The sequence below is a fragment of the Canis aureus genome, chromosome 36, assembly GCF_053574225.1.
Source record: "Canis aureus isolate CA01 chromosome 36, VMU_Caureus_v.1.0, whole genome shotgun sequence".
Taxonomy (NCBI): Eukaryota; Metazoa; Chordata; class Mammalia; order Carnivora; family Canidae; genus Canis; species Canis aureus.
Window position 1 is genome coordinate 20,844,609 of NC_135646.1, and position 18,486 is coordinate 20,863,094.

Below are 18,486 nucleotides of genomic sequence, written 5' to 3' on the forward strand. Positions count from 1 at the left end.
GATATTCAACACTTTATTATAAAATAGGCTTTGTGTTTTTGCTCTACTGTAGGCTAATGTAAGCTTTCTGTGTGTGTTTAGGTGGGCTAGGCTAAGCTATGATATTTGGTAGGTTGAGTGTATTGAATACATTTTCAAATTATATTTTCAAGTTAGAATGGCTTTATTGGGACATATCCCCATCTGAAACCGATGAAGATCTGTATTACTGTATACAAAAATCTGGATTATATCAGTAATAACACTTCTTTCAATGCTGATTTAGATTTCTCTGAAATAATTTGTCCTTTCTTTTATCATGAAGTTTTTCTGTGAACTTGACTTATACCTAACAGGAATGATTTTCTCATACTCCTTGAATTTGTATAACCAAAAAAGCCTTTATTTCAGAATAGTTATCAGCTTTTACTTGGCCCATATGAAATGCCCCCAGTTGATAGGTACATCTTTGGTATTGTTATAGTTGCATATTTTTATAACACATTTTATCTCTTTATTTGAAGTAAATATCACTACATTTGAATAGTTTCATACATTAAAATCTGTGGAATGGAAAAAACCATTTTTTATTTTTGTGTGAATGTTTTGGCTATGCGAACATTTCAAGAAATTAAAAATAAAATTATTTAGAATCAAACGATTGCCACTTAGTCACTAAAGAATTAAAAGGAGTGGGGTGCCTGGGTGGCTATCAGTTAAATGTCCAACTCTTGGTATCAGCTCAGGTCTCCGTCTCGGGTGGTGAGTTCAAGCTCTACACTGGGTTCTACACTGTGCATGGAACCTACTTTAAAAAAAAAAAAAAGGATGGGATCCCTGGGTGGCTCAGCGGTTGAGCACCTGGCTTCAGTCCAGGGCGTGATCATGGAGTCCCAGGATCGAGTCCCACATGGGGCTCCCTGCATGGAGCCTGCTTCTCCTTCTGCTCTATGTATGTGTATGTCTCATGAATAAATAAATAAAACCTTCAAAAAAGATAAATAAAAGGTATAACTTAATTTGATCTGATGGAGAATTTTAATATTGTTTATATGCTCATGAGAGAATGCATGCCGAAGTCATTTTGTATGTATATATACATATATAATGCCTATTTTACATATTATTTATATAAAATATAGCTGTAATTATATAAATTGTAATTACATCATTCATAATTAAATATATATTATGCATGTGATATAAATGTCAATATATTAACATTTAAGTATAATTCAATTAATAAAAATATATGGGGACGCCTGGGTGGCTCAGCAGCTGAGTGTCTGCCTTTGGCTCAGGGCCTGATCCCGGATTCTCAGGATCGAGTCCCACATCGGGCTCCTTGCATGGAGCCTGCTTCTCCTCCCTCTACCTATGTCTCTGCCTTTCTCCCTGTGTCTCTCATCAATAAATAAATTTTTTAAAAAATCTTTAAAAACAAAAGTACAGGCATTAAAAAAAATAGAAATATATGTTTATATGTAATTTAAATACTGTTGATTATGGTGGCTTCTAGAATTTTAAGGAACTTTAGACTTTCAGAATGTTACCAGAATCTTTGTTGTTATATTGTCTCTCTTGTCCCTCTAGCCCCAGTGAGAGAGAAATTTACTCTAAAAAGCTCGTCCTCCATTATAAATGCTGAATGTTATGTTTCTCACAAACTCCTGAGAAACTTATCAATGACTTTTAAACATGTATAGGACTTCTTCCATTATAAGAAAAGGCTTACCTGATTCTACTGCCCTTCCACACTATTTTACTTTCTTATTTCAATGATTTCAGAGTTTTTGAAGACCTATTCTGCTTTCTACTTTTTACCTATTGCCTTAATTTCTTACTTCTGTGCTACCTTAACTATATGCTTGAAGATCACCTGTAATTTTCTTACTAAACCACAGCTGACCTTGGCCCATCCTTTGTTTTTTTGCAGTATTTTAATGGTTTTGACTGCCCCATCCATAAATTCCTCCTTCATTGACTTTTATATATATATTTTTACCTCTCTGACTTTCCTGATGCCTTGAGCAATATCCTAAATCCCCCTCCCCCCCCACCACTTTTTTTGTTTCCTTTGGCTTTTGTGTTAATCAGGGCATTCTATCTCTTAATGCCTAGTGAGACCTTTATACGTGTGTGTGTGTGTGTGTGTGTGTGTGTGTGTGTGTGTGTCTCCTTGTCCCCTCTCCACTCCCACCTTACAATGCAACATGCACGGATTTACCTCCAACCCAAAATGCATCTTGCCTTATTTCCTGTGCTTTATTGAAACTGCTTTATGATCCGATTCAGGTGCTAACCATTCCAGTTAAGTCTCTAATACCCAGTCCCTACTGATTTTCAATGAATTTCCTTAAGACTTTAATAATATGTTGCCTCTTTTGAGACTGATATTTTCTCAAATAAATTACATACCTCTATGCAATATTTACTTTGTCTTATGCTACTTTGATACATCTTTTTTTTTTTAATTATTTTTTTTCTTCATTTATTTATGATAGTCACACAGAGAGAGAGAGAGAGAGGCAGAGACACAGGCAGAGGGAGAAGCAGGCTCCATGCACCGGGAGCCTGATGTGGGATTCGATCCCGGGTCTCCAGGATCGTGCCCTGGGCCAAAGGCAGGCGCCAAACCACTGCGCCACCCAGGGATCCCGATACATCTTTTAATACACAAGCATTGTGTGTGGTAAGGACTTCACAAATACGCTTTGTAAATAATAATTGAATTGTCTTTCCTTTAGATTCTTCTTTAGAACTCTTCCTTCTCATCCACAACTTGGATAGCCAGATGTTGAGAGGAGACAAAAGCCAGCAAATTATCGGACAGTTGTCGTCTTTACGTAACATATACCTTATAGCATCTATCGATCACCTCAATGCTCCTCTCAGTATGTATTACCATTTTTCTTTCTTGGGATACCAGTCTTAAAAAATTTCTAAATGTTGTAAATCACAACATTTTTATTGTTTTTCAGTACACTTTTTTTGTTTGCATACTTAAAAGACACAGATTGCTAAAAATAAAAGTGTCCTCAATCTGATTCAGAATATAATTCTTGGAAATAAAAATTAAGATTCTATAGGTGGTGTTTTACACCTAAAGCTTCATGAAGAAGAGACCCAACTCTTATTTTGGTCTCTTTCTACTCTTTGTGGTATTGCAACATTTATTTTAATGCATTTAAATTCAGAGACTTTGTGATAATCCTTATAAAACAAAATGTTAAATTATTAAATTGTTTTAAAAGAATGCCTTGGTAGCACTGATATATTTTAAATTATATTTAATACACAAATAAAGCTTCATATGTTGATTGATAATGAAATTAGATTATGAGGTACTGATTTGGATGGCAAAATGTCAAAAATGAAAAATTTCAGGATTCATTTTTTAATACTTTCTGATTCTTTCCTAGAGTAGAATCTAGTAACATGACATTATGATAATTAGTAACTCCTGTTTTCTTTAATCATATGTTATAGTGTGGGATCATGCAAAGCAGAGCCTTTATAACTGGCTCTGGTATGAAACTACTACATATAGTCCTTATACTGAAGAAACCTCCTATGAGAATTCACTTCTGGTTAAACAATCTGGATCATTACCACTTAGTTCCCTAATTCATGTCTTACGAAGCCTTACTCCTAATGCAAGGTAAGAATGAAAACTATAGTTTCTTTTTTTAAAAAAGCTCTACATTTTACGATACGCATGAATAGCTTTTAATGGCAATTTTAAAGTCTCTAGTTTGCAGGATTAAGACAAATGGTTAAGAAAAAAAAAAAAGTTGGCAGTATTAAGGCAGACTCCTTAACAGTAGTGTTAGCATTTTTTTCTTTTTATATTTCCAAATAAGAGCATCTCAAGATAGTGGTCACTGGAAGAAAATGAATTTTCATGGATTTTACTTAAATCTGATGGTAATTTTTAACTTTATTGAACACTGTGGTGCAAACATGGGGCCCTTTACATGAAATAATTCCTTCTATCCTCACTACCATTCTAAGGTAGATAGCAACAGGCACAGAGATTTTGATCCAAATCTGCCTGGCTCCCAGGTTCTTGCTCTTAAACATTTCTGTGTAATACCTCCAGTGAAGCCCCTTCAGCAGCCTCCCTATGAAGCGTATCTGAAATAATAAAAGCTAAGAAAAGCTCGATACAGCATAAAGTGGCAAAACATCAAGGGCATGATAATTAACCTGTTGAAAAAGGCTTTGAGTAGCAGATTCCCGCAAAGCCCCCCCGCAAAGCATAGAGTTCTAGAACAATTTTTAACAAGATGAAATATTTAAAAATAACAAGCCCTGTTGAGAATAAGTAAAGTTTGAAAAAAGATGAAAATACTATGTTCTTGGATGAGTGGACTGAGCATGTATTAGACCTATAAATTAATTCAAACATCAATGATTGTGTTTTAAATCTGACACAAAATGTAAAGTTTCTTAAAGAAGCAGATGTGACTAGCAAAATCTTTTTCTCCCAAGAGCAGTGGCACTTGTCAAGATGGTACAATACTTTTCACTCTTTAATTCATCTCCTTTTGTTCCAAACACACAGCATAACAGATAAAATATAAAATGACCAAAAAACATAGATACAGCCTGGCTGAAAAATATGAACATCTCAATGAAACAATCATAAAGCAGTGAGAGAGCTGAAGGCAAAGCCCAGCTACGTTCTGGATCTAGCTAGTAGCATTGGCAGCTGAGTTTCACTTATGTAGGGTAACAGTGGTATGATAATACCACTTATTGTCCAGACCTCTAGATACTTTTGTTCAGGACAAATGCCAAACCAGACAGGATGGTAGGTTATTTTTTTTTAAAGATTTTATTTATTTATTCATGAGATATACAGAGAGAGAGAGAGAGAAGCAGAGACACAGGCAGAGGCAGAGGCAGAAGCAGGCTCCATGCAGGGAGCCCAATGTGGGACTCGATCCCGGGACTCTAGGATCGTGCCCTGGGCCAAAGGCAAGCGCTAAACCGCTGAGCCACCCAGGGATCCCCAGGATGGTAGATTAAAAAAAAAAAAGCACGTAAAACAATACCATGGATATTATATAGTGCTCAAATTCATACGGCAGTATGGCTAAAATTTTAAAGTGTGCATGGAAGTGAAAAATAACCTGTTCAGGATGGCACTGACCCTATAAAAGAAGGGTGGAGACTAGCTAGGGGGTGGGGTATGCAGGAACTTTTCAAATCTTTTTTTTTCTTCTGGCAATTTCTTTTGCATTGTTTGCTTTTTTCCTTCAAGATTTTGTTTATTTTAGAGCAAGGGAGAGCAAGAGAGCAGGGGAAGGGGCAAAGGCAGTGGGGTAGAGTCCAAGCAGACTTTGTGCAGAGCCCGACACAGGACTGATCTCACGACCCCAAGACCATAACCTGAGCCGAAACCGAGAGTTGGATGCTCGACCGACTGAACCACCCAAGCCGCCCTACATGTATTTGCTTTTTAAAAAACTTTGGGTTGTGAAGTAATTAGATTCACAAGAGGCTACACAGAAACGTACGGGGAAATCCTGAGCATCCCTTTCCCAACTACCTCCCATCACAGTGCAGTATTAAAACCAAGAAACAGACATCGGCACCATCCATAGAGCTTATTCATATTTACCTTTGATACATGTAGCTACTTGCGTGTTTATAGCCCTGAGCAGTTTAGTCACATGCAGAGCCTTACAGAACTATTACCACCACAGTCAAGATATTCATCTGTGTCCTCACCAGAAGACTTCCACATGCTAGCCTCATGCTAGTAATTTAATGAATTTTGTTACTCTGTAAAGCTGCACTGTACACCTGAAGGTTAGCATTGCATTAATACTGAAATGTGCATTGGGTAGCTAATCAAAACTTCTATGTATCTGCAACAGAAAAAGTCTCACAAAGTCTCATTCAGTCTTACTATGCTTACCCTTAATGGACTAGCGCAAGCTGCTGCATATAAAGTTAGGAATCCATGCAATAGAAGTACTCTCAACACTGCTCTAATGCAAGTAATTTTTAGTTCGGGGTACCCTCAATGTCTGTGCACTAGCCTTCGCTGCACTTTTTTTTTTTTTTTTAAACTATGAAAATTTTTTTTATTCTGCAAACTCCAGTATCATTTAGTCTTTACCTGGTGTGAATATGATCAAAACCTTTGACCAACATTTAGCTGTGGAGTCACTAGCAAGGTCTACTTATAATGTGGCCACTCAGTCAGTCTAAATATGCTTATACTAATTATTTTCTAGGTAATCTTGAAAATGTAAAGGTTTAAAGTTTTTGCCATACCCAGGGAGTCCTGGAAATCTTAGTGTGTGTGCTTCCAGCCCCATAATTCCATTTTGTACACTTCTCCTGGAGAAACTGATATGAAAGAATCATGTATAATTTAATGTGGAATGTAAATGTCCAAAATGAGTAGGGCAATGGTAAGTTTGTGGTACATGATAGGATAGGCAAGCAGCCAGTAAAAATTTAGGAAGATTTTAATGACATGCAAAAATCAAAGTGAAAAGGTGAGATGTAAAATGATGTGTACTATATATAAATGCATGAATTCATGTGTCTTGACCTTGCTTCATTCCACAAAGACTTGAGAAGGCAGCACACAGGAATGTGATTTGCACATCAAATGTTAGTGGCTATTATTTTAGGTTTATGGGATTAATATTTTCTTCTTTACACTGTATTATATAGTCCAGATTTACTGTTCTCATTTGATGTTAATGTTCTGGATTTGAATTCCTGTTTTGTTTTTTTCCCTTAGGGGGATTTTCAGGCTACTAATAAAGTATCAGCTGGATAACCTGGATAACCCTTCTTACATTGGTATCCACTATTTATAATATTGTGTGTCTTTTGTTTCACCCCATAAATTCCTTTATGTTTCACAGCAGCAAATAAATGGTTTGCCCTGGGATCAGTTTGTCTGCCACGTGGCATATTTTCAAGAAGCCCCACAGATACACTGCTTGAACAGGCTGTTTGCCAAGGCACATTCAAAGACACGTCTGGCCTATTTTTAAATTTCCTATGGTAACTCTGGACATGTGTCTGCCAACTACATACATTTCACATGCTGGACATCTTAATCAGATTTTCTTCCCCCGGGGTAAAAATAATGTGTTAATTTGCACAAATATTTTAATAGTTCAGCTCTTATGACTTACTAGTTCTTTTTTTTTCTTAAGATTTTTATTTATTTATTTGACAGAGAGCACAAGCAGGAGAAGTGGCAGGCAGAGAGAGAGAGGGAGAAGCAGCCTCCCCGCTGAGCAAGGAGCCCAATGCTGGGCTCACTCCCAGGACCCTGGGATCATGGCCTGAGCTGAAGGCAGACGCTTAACTGAGCCACCCAGGTGCCCCTAGTTCCTTCTTTAAAGGTCAACTTTATTCATAGTGTTTAAAGCTACCCACAAGATTTATGTTCTACTTGGTCATAGTTGACTACTTTTCAACCAGTCAGTTCTCTTTAATTTAAAATATAAGCCACAGTGTATAATACTCACCTTTATCAATACTTACTGCTTTGACATACGATGGCAACAGCACTTTGTGTTCTCTGGTATGGGTATCCTTATATGGGGTCATGTCTTAAATGATGACTTATGTTCATATCTCCTTCTGAACTCTCTAGGACTTTCTTTTCAAGACTTTTACCAACAGTGTCGAGAGGCATTCCTGGTCAATAGTGATCTGACACTTCGGGCCCAGTTAACTGAATTTAGGGACCACAAACTTATAAGAACAAAAAAGGTGAGACTTTTGCTATTACAGCATTATATGCTAAGAATACTTTATCTCCTGTTTACTTAAGGACAAGTATGCCTCTGACTCAACTTCAGTGATAAAATGCAAGTTCCATGATGGGTCATAAGGATCCATTTAGGCAGTATGCCATCTGAGTTCTGTAGAAAGAGATAAAGTACAAGTACTCAGTTTCAGAGCAGAAAACGTAGGAGTTCTAGCCCAGAGTAATAGGCCATTAGAAATAGAAGTCAATTAATTCTATTCCCTTCTCCCTCTCTCCCTTCTACCACATTCAGTAATTGGATGTATATGGAGCATTAAGTATTGGGACACGGTATTAAGCAAAAACCTAATTCCTTTCTGATAGAGCTTAGTCTAATGGAGAAGATAGACATTTGTCAAATAATCACACATGTAAAGCGTTAACTGTAATAAGTCCTATGATCAGAAAGGTACATAGTTCTAAAAGACGTCAGATTCATATATTATGCTAATTTTGGTTATCAGATCAGTGAGCCGAGATCTAGAGAGAAACTAGGAGATAACTGGTCAGAGAGAATAAACCAAGGCCAGCATGACTTAGGATGAGGTTTATAAGACAATGACCTAAGGGCTAGCCCACACACTACTTTTAGGCCAAGGATTTTAATCTTCATTTGAAAATAAAGGGAAATCATTAAAAAAATTGTCCTCTGAATGTAGAGAGTGGGATGGGGATTGTTAAATGTCAGCACACAGAGACACCAGCTAGGAAGGTGTGTTAGGAGTCTGTAGTCTGGGTGAGCTGATGGTCGGGAACTTGACTAGGAACTTGGAGAAAAGTGGTTGGAGTTCAGATACACTTGGGAGGTGAAACTGACAAGAACTGGTGATAGGTTGGGCATGAGTGCCAAGGAAAAGTGAGCAAGAAGGATTTCTGGTGTCTGGCTTGCATAGCCAGAGAGGTGGTGAGATCACTGGATGAGAAACATTTTTGAGGAAGACAGATCATGAGTTCGTGATTGTAATATGTTTGGTCTTAACTATGTTTGAGGTTCTTTTGAGATTTCCAAATGGAGATGTCAACTAGGCAATTGGGTTTCCTGGGACAAGAAACCAGAGGAAAGATCTGGGCTAGAGGCAGAAGATTAATCCCTGTGTATTAAGGTAGTAACAAACCAGGCATTGGTGGGACTATCTAGAGAGGGGATATACAGTGAGAAGGCCAGGAACTAAGCCTAGAAGTGTGACATTTAATGGCCGAGTAGAAGATAAACGTGTAGAGGCGGGAGAAATAGCCAGGAAGAAAACTAGAATATGATGTTATAGAAGCCAAGAGAATGTTTGTTTGTTTTTAAGATTTTATTTATTTATTCATGAGAGGCAGAGGGAAAATCAGGCTCTCTGCAGGGAGCCCGATGTGGGACTCGATCTTGGGACTCTAGGATCATGCCCTGGGCCGAAGGCAGGCAGTAAACCGCTGAGCCACCCAGGGATCCCCCCGAGAATCATGTTTTTAGGAAGAGTAGTCAGCAGTGTTGGGTTCTGCTGAGTGGCCAAAAAGATGAAAACTGAAAATATGTATTGGATATATAGGAATAAGGAATTCCTGGTATTCCCAGGAAAAGCTCTTTTAATGACATGATAATGGTGGTAGAAGCTAGGTTGGACTGGGTTGAGTAAAAGATGAGGAAATGGAGACCACCAATTATTGACAGTTGATAGTAATGAGAGTCTAGCAAGAGTTTATTTTTATTTTTTAAGATTTTATTTATTTATGAGAGACACGGGGCAGGGGCAGAGTTACAGGCAGAGGGAGAAGCAGGCTCCATGCAGGGAGCCTGATGTGTGGGACTCAATCCTGGGTCTCCAGGATCAGGCCCTGGGGCAATGGCGGCACTACACCGCTGAGCCACTGGGCGGCCCACAAGTTATTTAAAAAGGGCAGCACCTGGCTGCCGCACTTAGTAGAGCGTGCCATTCTTGATCTCGGGGTCATGAATTCCAGTCCATACTGGGTATAGAGATTGCTTTTAAAAAAATGGGTGTGATGGGGTAGAGATACCTGGATAAAAGAACAGAAAAATCAACAGTGTAAGATTCTAGAAAGAACAGGAGGGTAAAGAGATCTATTCACCCTCTTTTCCACTATGAAGTGGTTTAACTATAAACTCAGTGTATTTAAATAGATATGTCTTTGTGCCCTTTTGCCTTAATCTTTACATTTCTGTATTTCTATATTAAATCCATTGTTTTTGCCTGACCTACAACAGGATTCACATACATCGCTTTACAAATGACTAACATCCAGGTTATTGTCACTTCTTGTAGGGAACTGATGGAGTGGAATATTTATTAATTCCTGTGGACAATGGAACACTGAGAGATTTCCTGGAAAGGGAAGAAGAAGAGTCTTGAAGTTATCCCTTTCTCTTGAATCTTTTGTGGAAGGGTTGTACCCCAGCTGCCACTCCTCTAAAGTGTTTACATCTAACATTAGACTCTTTTCCAGTGTACAAGACTTAAAGTTGGGAGGGGGGAATGTCATCAATTAGAACCTTGATTAGCCTGGCTGGTGTATCATCTCTAGTACTATGCATTGGTCCTCGAGTTGGGAGAAAACGTGCCTTTCATTCATTACCTCTCTGGAGACTTCGTGCTGGAATGAACTGTGTGCTCAGGGACTATTTGGAGCTGGATGTTTTTGATTTATTTTATACTAGAGAGGATATTATTCCTAATTTTTTGAGGGCCTTTTAAACACTCCCAGAGCTGTTTGCAGATGTGTTTGTGCCAGAGTGTGGAAGTACAAAAACACTGGCATCACATAAACCTATTTCTTTATTTGCTGTTGTCTGAGCTGATGAGGGCAGATCATCTTACTGTTTTTGGTGGGCTTAACAAAAGGGATGTGTACGAGTAGGTGATCTAGCTTTCTCCTTTTGGAGTTAGACAATATCCTGGGAGGATGGGGAGGAGAGGGCATGACCCTGTTCAGTGGAGATAGAGGGAAAAGCATAATGAGTGTAGAGGGTGCATACCCACCTTAGAAAGCACATGAACAATAATCATGATCCCTGGAACAGCTAACATCTGTGCCATCACCTTCATGACACAGCCAGGCTACAGAAACACAGTCCTGAGTTACATTTTAGTTGTTGTTTTGAAGACAACAAAAAATAAAATTTTAATTATTCTTGTAGTGACAGTTTTTCTTCAATAACGTGCAAGTGAGTAGCATATTAATGGCTGATTTTAATCTTGATTTCTCTAGATTAAGTAGACCCAAAACTTACTGTAAGACATTTCAGTTTTTTTTTTGTTAAAGTAACAGTTTCAAGCCCTCTACATTTTTTTTAAAGCCCTCTACATATTTACCAAGCTTTTTTCCTGAAGAAAGAGAAAAAGGCTAACCTTGGGCGCTGGTCAGCTTATAGTCTTTACATACTCTCTAAAATACTTCATACTTGGAAATGAAATTCTTCATTAAAATATCACCAAAATAAGTGAGAGCTGCGGATGCAGTAAACTTTATCTTGTAAACCCCTTTCATGAAACTTTCCCAAAATGCTCCGAATTTAAGTCATTTCTCTTTGTGGCATATGATTAATTTGGTTAAGTCCATGTATGAGGGTTTGTTTAGTCTTACATATAATCAAAATATTTAAACTAGTACATAAATTTGATTCTAAAATGTTACCAAAGGATATTCAATGAAAAGTGAGTTTCCTTCCCCTTCACCGATCCAGTCCCTTACACAACCAGTGATAGTTTATTCCTCCAGAGGTATTCTATGCACATGGAAGGGTGTGTCTATATCTCCTTTTAAAAACACAAATGGTAGCATATGATACACACAAATGGTAGCATATGATACGTGCTCGTTTGCACCTTGCTTTTTTTGCTTAATATATCTAGTTTATAACTTATAACAAAGTATATAAAATCTTTAAATGACCTAATATGCAAATTTTGCATTCACCCTTAAATATCTACTGGTTTATTTTTATAATTTGTGTGTCCATACTATTTGCAAGCAGTATGTATCAACAGTCTTATTAATAAATAAAAAGCCAATTTGGATAGAATCACTTTTTTATAGTACTGGTTTTTTACTAAAAATATTTTTAAGTCCTTCAAAAATTTTCTGAGTGCATCTTACAAATCTGAATATCTTAGCAGAATTATCCTACACTTTAACTTGTTTCAGTATCAATGTTCCTTATACTCTATCAGTTAAGAAGTTGACTGCTAAGGCTCCAACTTACATTACTTGCTTCTGACAAGGGTCAACAGACCTCAAAACCTTGATTTTTCTGGCTGCTCTTAATAAAATGGCCAAATGAACAGGTCCAAAAACGGCATAGGGGATGCAGAACAGGCATTCTTACAACTCTACAAGAATTGATTAAACACCACTGAATTCCCGATGCAGAGTGCTAAATCTGTTCCTGTGATACTCTAGAAATTGATTTTCTTAGCATGTTTGTCATTTTAATAAATGAGCATTTCATATAAAAGATCAGTGAATTTAGGGAATAGATTTTGCTTATCTTTTTAAAAAAAACTTACTTTAGAAGTCTATTTCTTCTAATTCAAATGTGGAGCCGTAGCACTGTATTTTCCTACATTCTAGGAAGCGAGGAGACTCTTGCAGCTTAGTCCTGAGCCATCAGAGGGCCTGCGTTATCAGACTGTGGCTCCTAAAACTGATGGATAAAAATGGGTTACGCAAAGGACTTTATTCTCAGGCTTCCTGTAATTACTTCTCCCTTAGGAGGGTCTCCTATCTTTTGGTATTTCAAACTGCTAAGACATTTTAATTCATGTTTATTGAACACTACGTAGAAGGCTCTATGCTAGATAGAGGAGTTGTAAGGAATATGAAGGAAGAAATATTATGGGGTTTTAATAGCTTTATTAAGTTACAGTATTCTTAATTTGCCGAAAATAAATTTGAAATAACCGATGCTATGGAAAATATAACTAAGTTATATTTTAAACTGAGTTTAATAGAAAGCTAATTACCATGTTTTCATAACCATTTTGGTATCTACCACACTTCGGCCTTGAGCCCTCCCATATTTAGGTCACCACCCTTATTTTGTTACCTAACATCCTGCAACAGCAGCATTCTCTCTCCGGAACTGAAGTGCTTGGGCCCCATTCAAGTATCTGAATCAGCATTTTAAGAATCTGCATTTTAAAACTCCATCTCCATACATTTTTCTGCACATTAAAATTTGAAAAGCAGTGGGGCAGCCTGGGTGGCTCAGTGGTTTAGCACCGCCTTCAGCCCAGGGTGTGATCCTGCTCCCTGCAAAGAGCCTGCTCCTCCCTCTGCCTGTTTCTCTGTGTCTCATGAATGAATAAATAAAATCTTAAAAATAAAATCTTAAAAAAAAAAGCAATGATATATACAATTAACCCCTTAAAGTTAACAGTTCAGAAAATCTGACAAGTGAAAATAATTCATCTTTGGTGATACTTAAAAACAAAACTACAGAGGGACATATTTGAGGATATTTTATTTAGAAATTTTTTAAGTCAGAGACCCAGGCAAAGGGAGAAGCAGGCTCCCCACAGAGAGCCCAATGTGGGATTTATCTGGGAATCCAGGATCACACCCTGAGCCCAAGACAGATGCCCAACCACTGAGCCACCAGGCATCCCAAAACTTTAAAAATTGTAGTAACAATGGCATTCTTTTTTTTTTTTTTTTTACGATTTATTTATTTATTCAGAGAGAGAGGCAGAGACACAGGCAGAGGAAGAAGCAGGCTCCATGCAGGAAGCCGGACGCGGGACTCGATCCTGGGTCTCCAGGATCACACCCCAGGCTGCAGGCGGCACTAAACGCCGCGCCACCGGGGCTCCCCAACAATGGCATTCTTTAAAAAAAAAAAAAAAAAAAATGGCAATAGCATGTCCAATCATCATTAAAATCTTTGATCCATTAGATCCTTTCTGAAACTCAGCAAAAGGCACTAATCTACAACCTTCAGCGTGAATAAATGTTCAAGGTGAGATCACGTCTTACCTTCAGTGCCATAAAGGAAAAGGTTTAAGAATCCCTGTCACCAAGCTATTTCCCAAGCATCATCTCTGACCATACCCTTCCCGCCTCCTGCTCTCTGCCCTGACAGTAAGTGAATTGTGGGCTTTTTCAATGCATTGTGCTGCTTCTCCAGTGTTTGTTCAAGCTGTGCCTGATTGCATCCTACCCTTTCCCCAGGAAACCTCCTCTGTAGGCCCCCTGCGATCTTCAGCATGTAATTACAATAGCCTCTCAGGCATCATCTCCAAGCCATCTGCTCTCCCATTCCCTAGACCTTGACCTCGACCATCCCTCATCAAAGCTTTCTCCTTGGCTTCTGACCCTTTGCCTCCTCTAACCTTGGAATCAGGGTCATTTCTAAGGCTCAGTCCTATTAGTTATTTCTGTAGTGAATCAATATTACAGGTGAACCACCGAGAATAATGTGTAAATTAGGATCCCAAGTCTTCCAGAAGATGATTAGTAGGAAAAGAGTCCCACAAAAGAAAGGCAGGTTGTGGAAGGGGAGGTGTGCGAGGGGGGGATGGGGTAACTGGGTGACAGCACTGAGGAGGGCACTTGATGGGATGAGCACTGGTATTACATGTTGGCAAATCGAACGTCAATAAAAACAAATGAAAAAAAAATGTAAAATTCTTTCCTTTCTCATCTTAGTATTTTAAAAGATTTGCTTTTGTCATTCCAAAGGAAAAAGCTCTCTGCTGAGACACTGGAAATATGCATAGAAGGATTCAAAAGAAAAGCCTCCCATGCCATTCGGGAAAATCCCAGTTAAAATGGATTTCTTTTCCTTCAGAATTTCTTACATACCTCCTGTATCAGGTTTATTATCAATGTTCATTAAAAAGGAGTTAAGAACAGACTCTGGAACCAGACTGAGTTTGTGTCCAAACTCCCATCATTTCCTAGCTATGTGGCCTTGGGCAGACTCCGTAACCTGTTTGTTTACTCATCTGTAGAATGGAAATAATACCTGTATTCTTGTTTCTGAAGATTAAAAGTGTTTATAACATACCTGAGAGTGCCCAGGACAAAATTAGCATCGTATGGTAACTGGGAATATTTTGGAAGCTAACTATCTTTTTATAATACTAATAAAATTCCAGGTGAGTTACCTAAAAAGCACTAAAACAGTCATGAATAATGACCATGTATATTAAGAAAAAAAAACAAAAACAAAAAAATAAAACCTCATCCTGATTCTGAAATTCAGCTGAGAGATTAGTGATCTGGGAATGGGAACATAGAGACAGACCTTATCACCCTCTGCAGGCTGTTATCTACAAATAAGTATTCCTATCTCAAGTTTTTTAAAGTACATTTTAAACTAGCCAAGGGCAGAGAGATCTAGAATGACACATCCCATCTATAATTAAGCAAAGGAGTTGCTCAAGCAACTTACCAGAATGCTAAGTAAACAGATTTTAGTGGATCTTTCCTGGAGTTTATAATGAATATATGCTTTACATTTATAATCTTAATTATCTTATAATGAATACTTATTCCTGAATGGTAGTTATGTTATGGTTTTCACCATATGAGCTACAGAACATTTGGTGAACAGATTTACAAACAAGAAATAATATACATTTTAAGACATTCTTCCAGGAGGAGTCTAACTCTGATTTGTGTTATGCATTCAAGTTGGAGCCAATTGGTTTGTAGACTGTCATCCTGTCCTTTCTGTATGCTTTATACCACATGAAGAGGGTCCCTGTCTGTTTCTGACAGGATAATATTAATCTTATTCTCCAAGTGAGCACCCAGCATATCTCGAAGATCAGAAAGAAAGCCTCGTTCAGTGTTGCTATGTTCACAGAGGATGACATTTATTCCTTGGGATGCAGCATCCAGAACATCATGATGGGACATCTCACCTGCCAAGAGAGGAAAGAGCAAGTACTTAAATATTAGACACAGAGTCTGTAGAATGTTGAACCATAACTGCATAAATACCAAGTTCTCATTGTGTAAAAAAGCAGAACTTTACACATAAATCTAGAAAGTTATATTCAGGCTTTATTACATGTTCTCCAATTAGAAAGAGACAGACCATCTCACTGAGAATTCCCAATTCTTTCTCCTTGGCAGACTCAAGTCAAGTATCTAAACCCACATATACAACAGTATCTAATACTGCCAGAACTAGACCTATAAGAACACCCGTTCAAAATGTTTCCATTGGGGCGCCTGAGTGATGGTGACTCTTAATCACAGCTCAGCTCCTGATCTCAGGGTCATGAATTTGAGCCCTGCATTGGGCTCCATCTCTCACATGGAGCCTACTTCGAAACAAACAAAAACCCCAAAATGCTTCCATTATAAAAATTAAAAACTAAGTGAACTGGGGCTTTCAGAAATCTCTCGTATTAAAAAATAAAAAAAATAATAAAAAAACTCCTATAAATATTAAAAGGTATAGAAAATCCTGGGTGTACTTCCCAAAGACTCCTTTTGGCTTTATGAACACCAAAATTTTCAGTATCAGCTCTAGTCTAATTCATAAGGATGAAATAAATTTAAGGTTATTTCTAAATTAAAGGTAAAAAATAAAAATAAAAACATGCATTTATTTTCCTTTGACTTAGGCAAAATTTCTAGAAACTCTGAAGTTTCTAGTACAAGAGGATCTCTCATCTTTTGGAAAAAGATTTTAGGAAAACTCAAGTGTTTTGCATTTTTTAAAAACCCCACTTGTGAATCTGATGACTTCTAATTTACCAGCAAAAATATACTGTACAATTTGGCTTATTCATAACAAGCATAATATTGAAATCTGTTTAGAGCTCTAAAAGCATTAAAAAAAAATATGGAAAAAAAGTTTTTTCCCCTGAAAAATTTTCAATCCTTTACATTTTTCCCATCTCCCCAGTATGCGTCATTTCGTATATGGGACAGTTTTTATTCAAGCACTTTTTAAAGTTGTGTGTGTGTGTGTATTTTAAGATTTTACTTATTTATTTTAGAGAGCACTTGGGTGGAGGGGCAGAGGGAAAGAATCTCAAGCAGACTTCCTGCTGAGCACAGAATCTGACCCTGGCACCCTGAGATCATGACCTGAGCTGAAACCAAGAGTTGGGATGCTTAACTAGTAGAGCCTCCCAGGAACCCCTAAAATATCTTAATCTATAACAGCAAAATATTTTAATCTATAATAGAAGAAAAGACCCTAATGGGCTCCGTTAGAAGCCATGCTTCAGGAAAGACAAGTCTGGTGTCTGAACGATTCCACATGCTCTGATGGACGTGGGGGAACCTGCAAAGACTCTGCAATACTAGCTGAAGGCAGGGGCACCCGGGTAGCTCAGTCAGTTAAGTGTCTGCTTTCTGCTCCAGTCATGGTCTTGGGGTCCTGGGATCCAGCCCTGCATTGGGGACCCTGCTAGGTGGAGAGCCTGCTTCTCCCTCTGCCTCTGCTGCTCCCCACCCCCACTTGTGCACTCTCTCTGTTGAATAAATCTTTTGGTTTTTTTTTTAAGATTTTAAAAAATTTATTCATGAGAGAGACAGAGAGAGAGGCAGAGACACAGGCAGAGGGAGAAGCTCCCTGTGGGGAGCCTGATGTGGGACTCAATCCCAGGACCTAGGGATCACAATCCATGCCAAAGGCAAGGCTCAACCACTGAGAGCCCCAGGTACCTCAATAAATAAAATCCTAAAAAAAAAAAAAAAAAAAAAAAAAAAAAAAAAACTAGCTGAAGGCAAGGGGAAGAGAAGCCTAGCTCAGGATGGTAGCTGTGGGAAAGAAAGAGCAATGAGAGAAAATTTCTATCTGCAAGGAGCAAGCTCTCCATCTGCTGGTCTTTCCACAATAAGACCCTTAACAACCTGATACTACCATGTTCTGCTCAAAGAAAGGGTGATGAACATCAACAGAGGCCTATGTGTGGCTTTAAACAATTCTGAATTGCATTAATTTATCTTATGCACATATTGCTTAATAATTTAAAAAATCAGTTTAAGAAAGTAATTATTTATGAGAAAACAATCACATGCCCCAAATTAAGAGATATATCACAAAACAAATGGCCTATACTCTTCAAGTGCCAGTGCTCTGGACAAAGCTGAAGAACTATTCTAGATGCAGTGATCATGGACTAGATATCAATCAGAAAAAGAAATGCAACAACACGGATGCCTGGGTGGCTTAGTAGTTGAGCATCTGCCTTTGGCTCAGGGCGAGATCCTAGAGACCGGGGATCAAGTCCCACATCGGGCTCTCTGCATGGAGCCTGCCTCTCCCTCTGCCTGTGTCTCTGCCTCTCTCTCTCTCTGTGTCTCTCATGAATAAATAAAAATTAAAAAAAAAAAAAAGCAACAATTCTGATCAATTAGCAAAATAAATAGACTACATATTAAATAAGTGTTTGGGTTTTTTTTGTGGTGGTTGTTAAAGATTTTATTTATTTATTCATGAGACACAGAGAGAAAGCAGAGACACAGGCAGAGAGAGAAGCAGGCTTCCCCGCAGAGAGCATAATATAAGACTAGATCCCAAGACCCTGGGATCACGCCCTGAGCCAAAGGCAGAGGCTTAACCGCTAAGCCACCCAGGGGTCCCTTAAATAAATGTTTTAACAATATTAAATTCCTGTATTTGATCTCTTTCCATGTCCTTGTTCTTAGGAGGTTATAATGTCCTTGTTCTTAGAAGGTTTATGTTGATGTATTTAGGGATAAGATAAAAGGCCACGTATATAATTTATTATTAAATGGTT

The 18,486-nt window shown here is 38.0% G+C and overlaps 2 protein-coding genes across 21 annotated transcripts in view; one reads left to right on the forward strand and one right to left on the reverse strand.

The window, feature by feature from the left end:
• ORC2 (origin recognition complex subunit 2) overlaps positions 1-11,011 on the forward strand; it is a 45,463-nt gene extending 34,452 nt beyond the window's left edge. For 6 of the 7 annotated variants that reach the window (XM_077885272.1, XM_077885273.1, XM_077885271.1 and 3 more), the window contains 5 exons: positions 2,727-2,873; positions 3,469-3,640; positions 6,749-6,810; positions 7,619-7,737; positions 10,042-11,011. In XM_077885272.1, coding sequence (XP_077741398.1) covers positions 2,727-2,873; positions 3,469-3,640; positions 6,749-6,810; positions 7,619-7,737; positions 10,042-10,128 — 587 coding nt within the window. In that variant the 3' untranslated portion in view covers positions 10,129-11,011. The remainder of the gene's footprint in view (positions 1-2,726; positions 2,874-3,468; positions 3,641-6,748; positions 6,811-7,618; positions 7,738-10,041) is intronic. The other variant, XR_013373058.1, reaches the window with a different exon arrangement.
• NIF3L1 (NGG1 interacting factor 3 like 1) overlaps positions 1-18,486 on the reverse strand; it is a 54,102-nt gene that overhangs the window by 15,380 nt on the left and 20,236 nt on the right. For 4 of the 14 annotated variants that reach the window (XM_077885282.1, XM_077885280.1, XM_077885281.1 and 1 more), the window contains exon 7: positions 13,363-15,645. In XM_077885282.1, the coding sequence (XP_077741408.1) occupies positions 15,461-15,645 (185 nt within the window). In that variant the 3' untranslated portion in view covers positions 13,363-15,460. Of the gene's footprint in view, positions 1-7,490; positions 7,890-9,455; positions 9,776-10,755; positions 10,834-12,282; positions 12,420-12,608; positions 15,646-18,486 lie in introns of those variants that run through there. The other 10 variants (XR_013373067.1, XR_013373060.1, XR_013373065.1 and 7 more) reach the window with 6 other exon arrangements.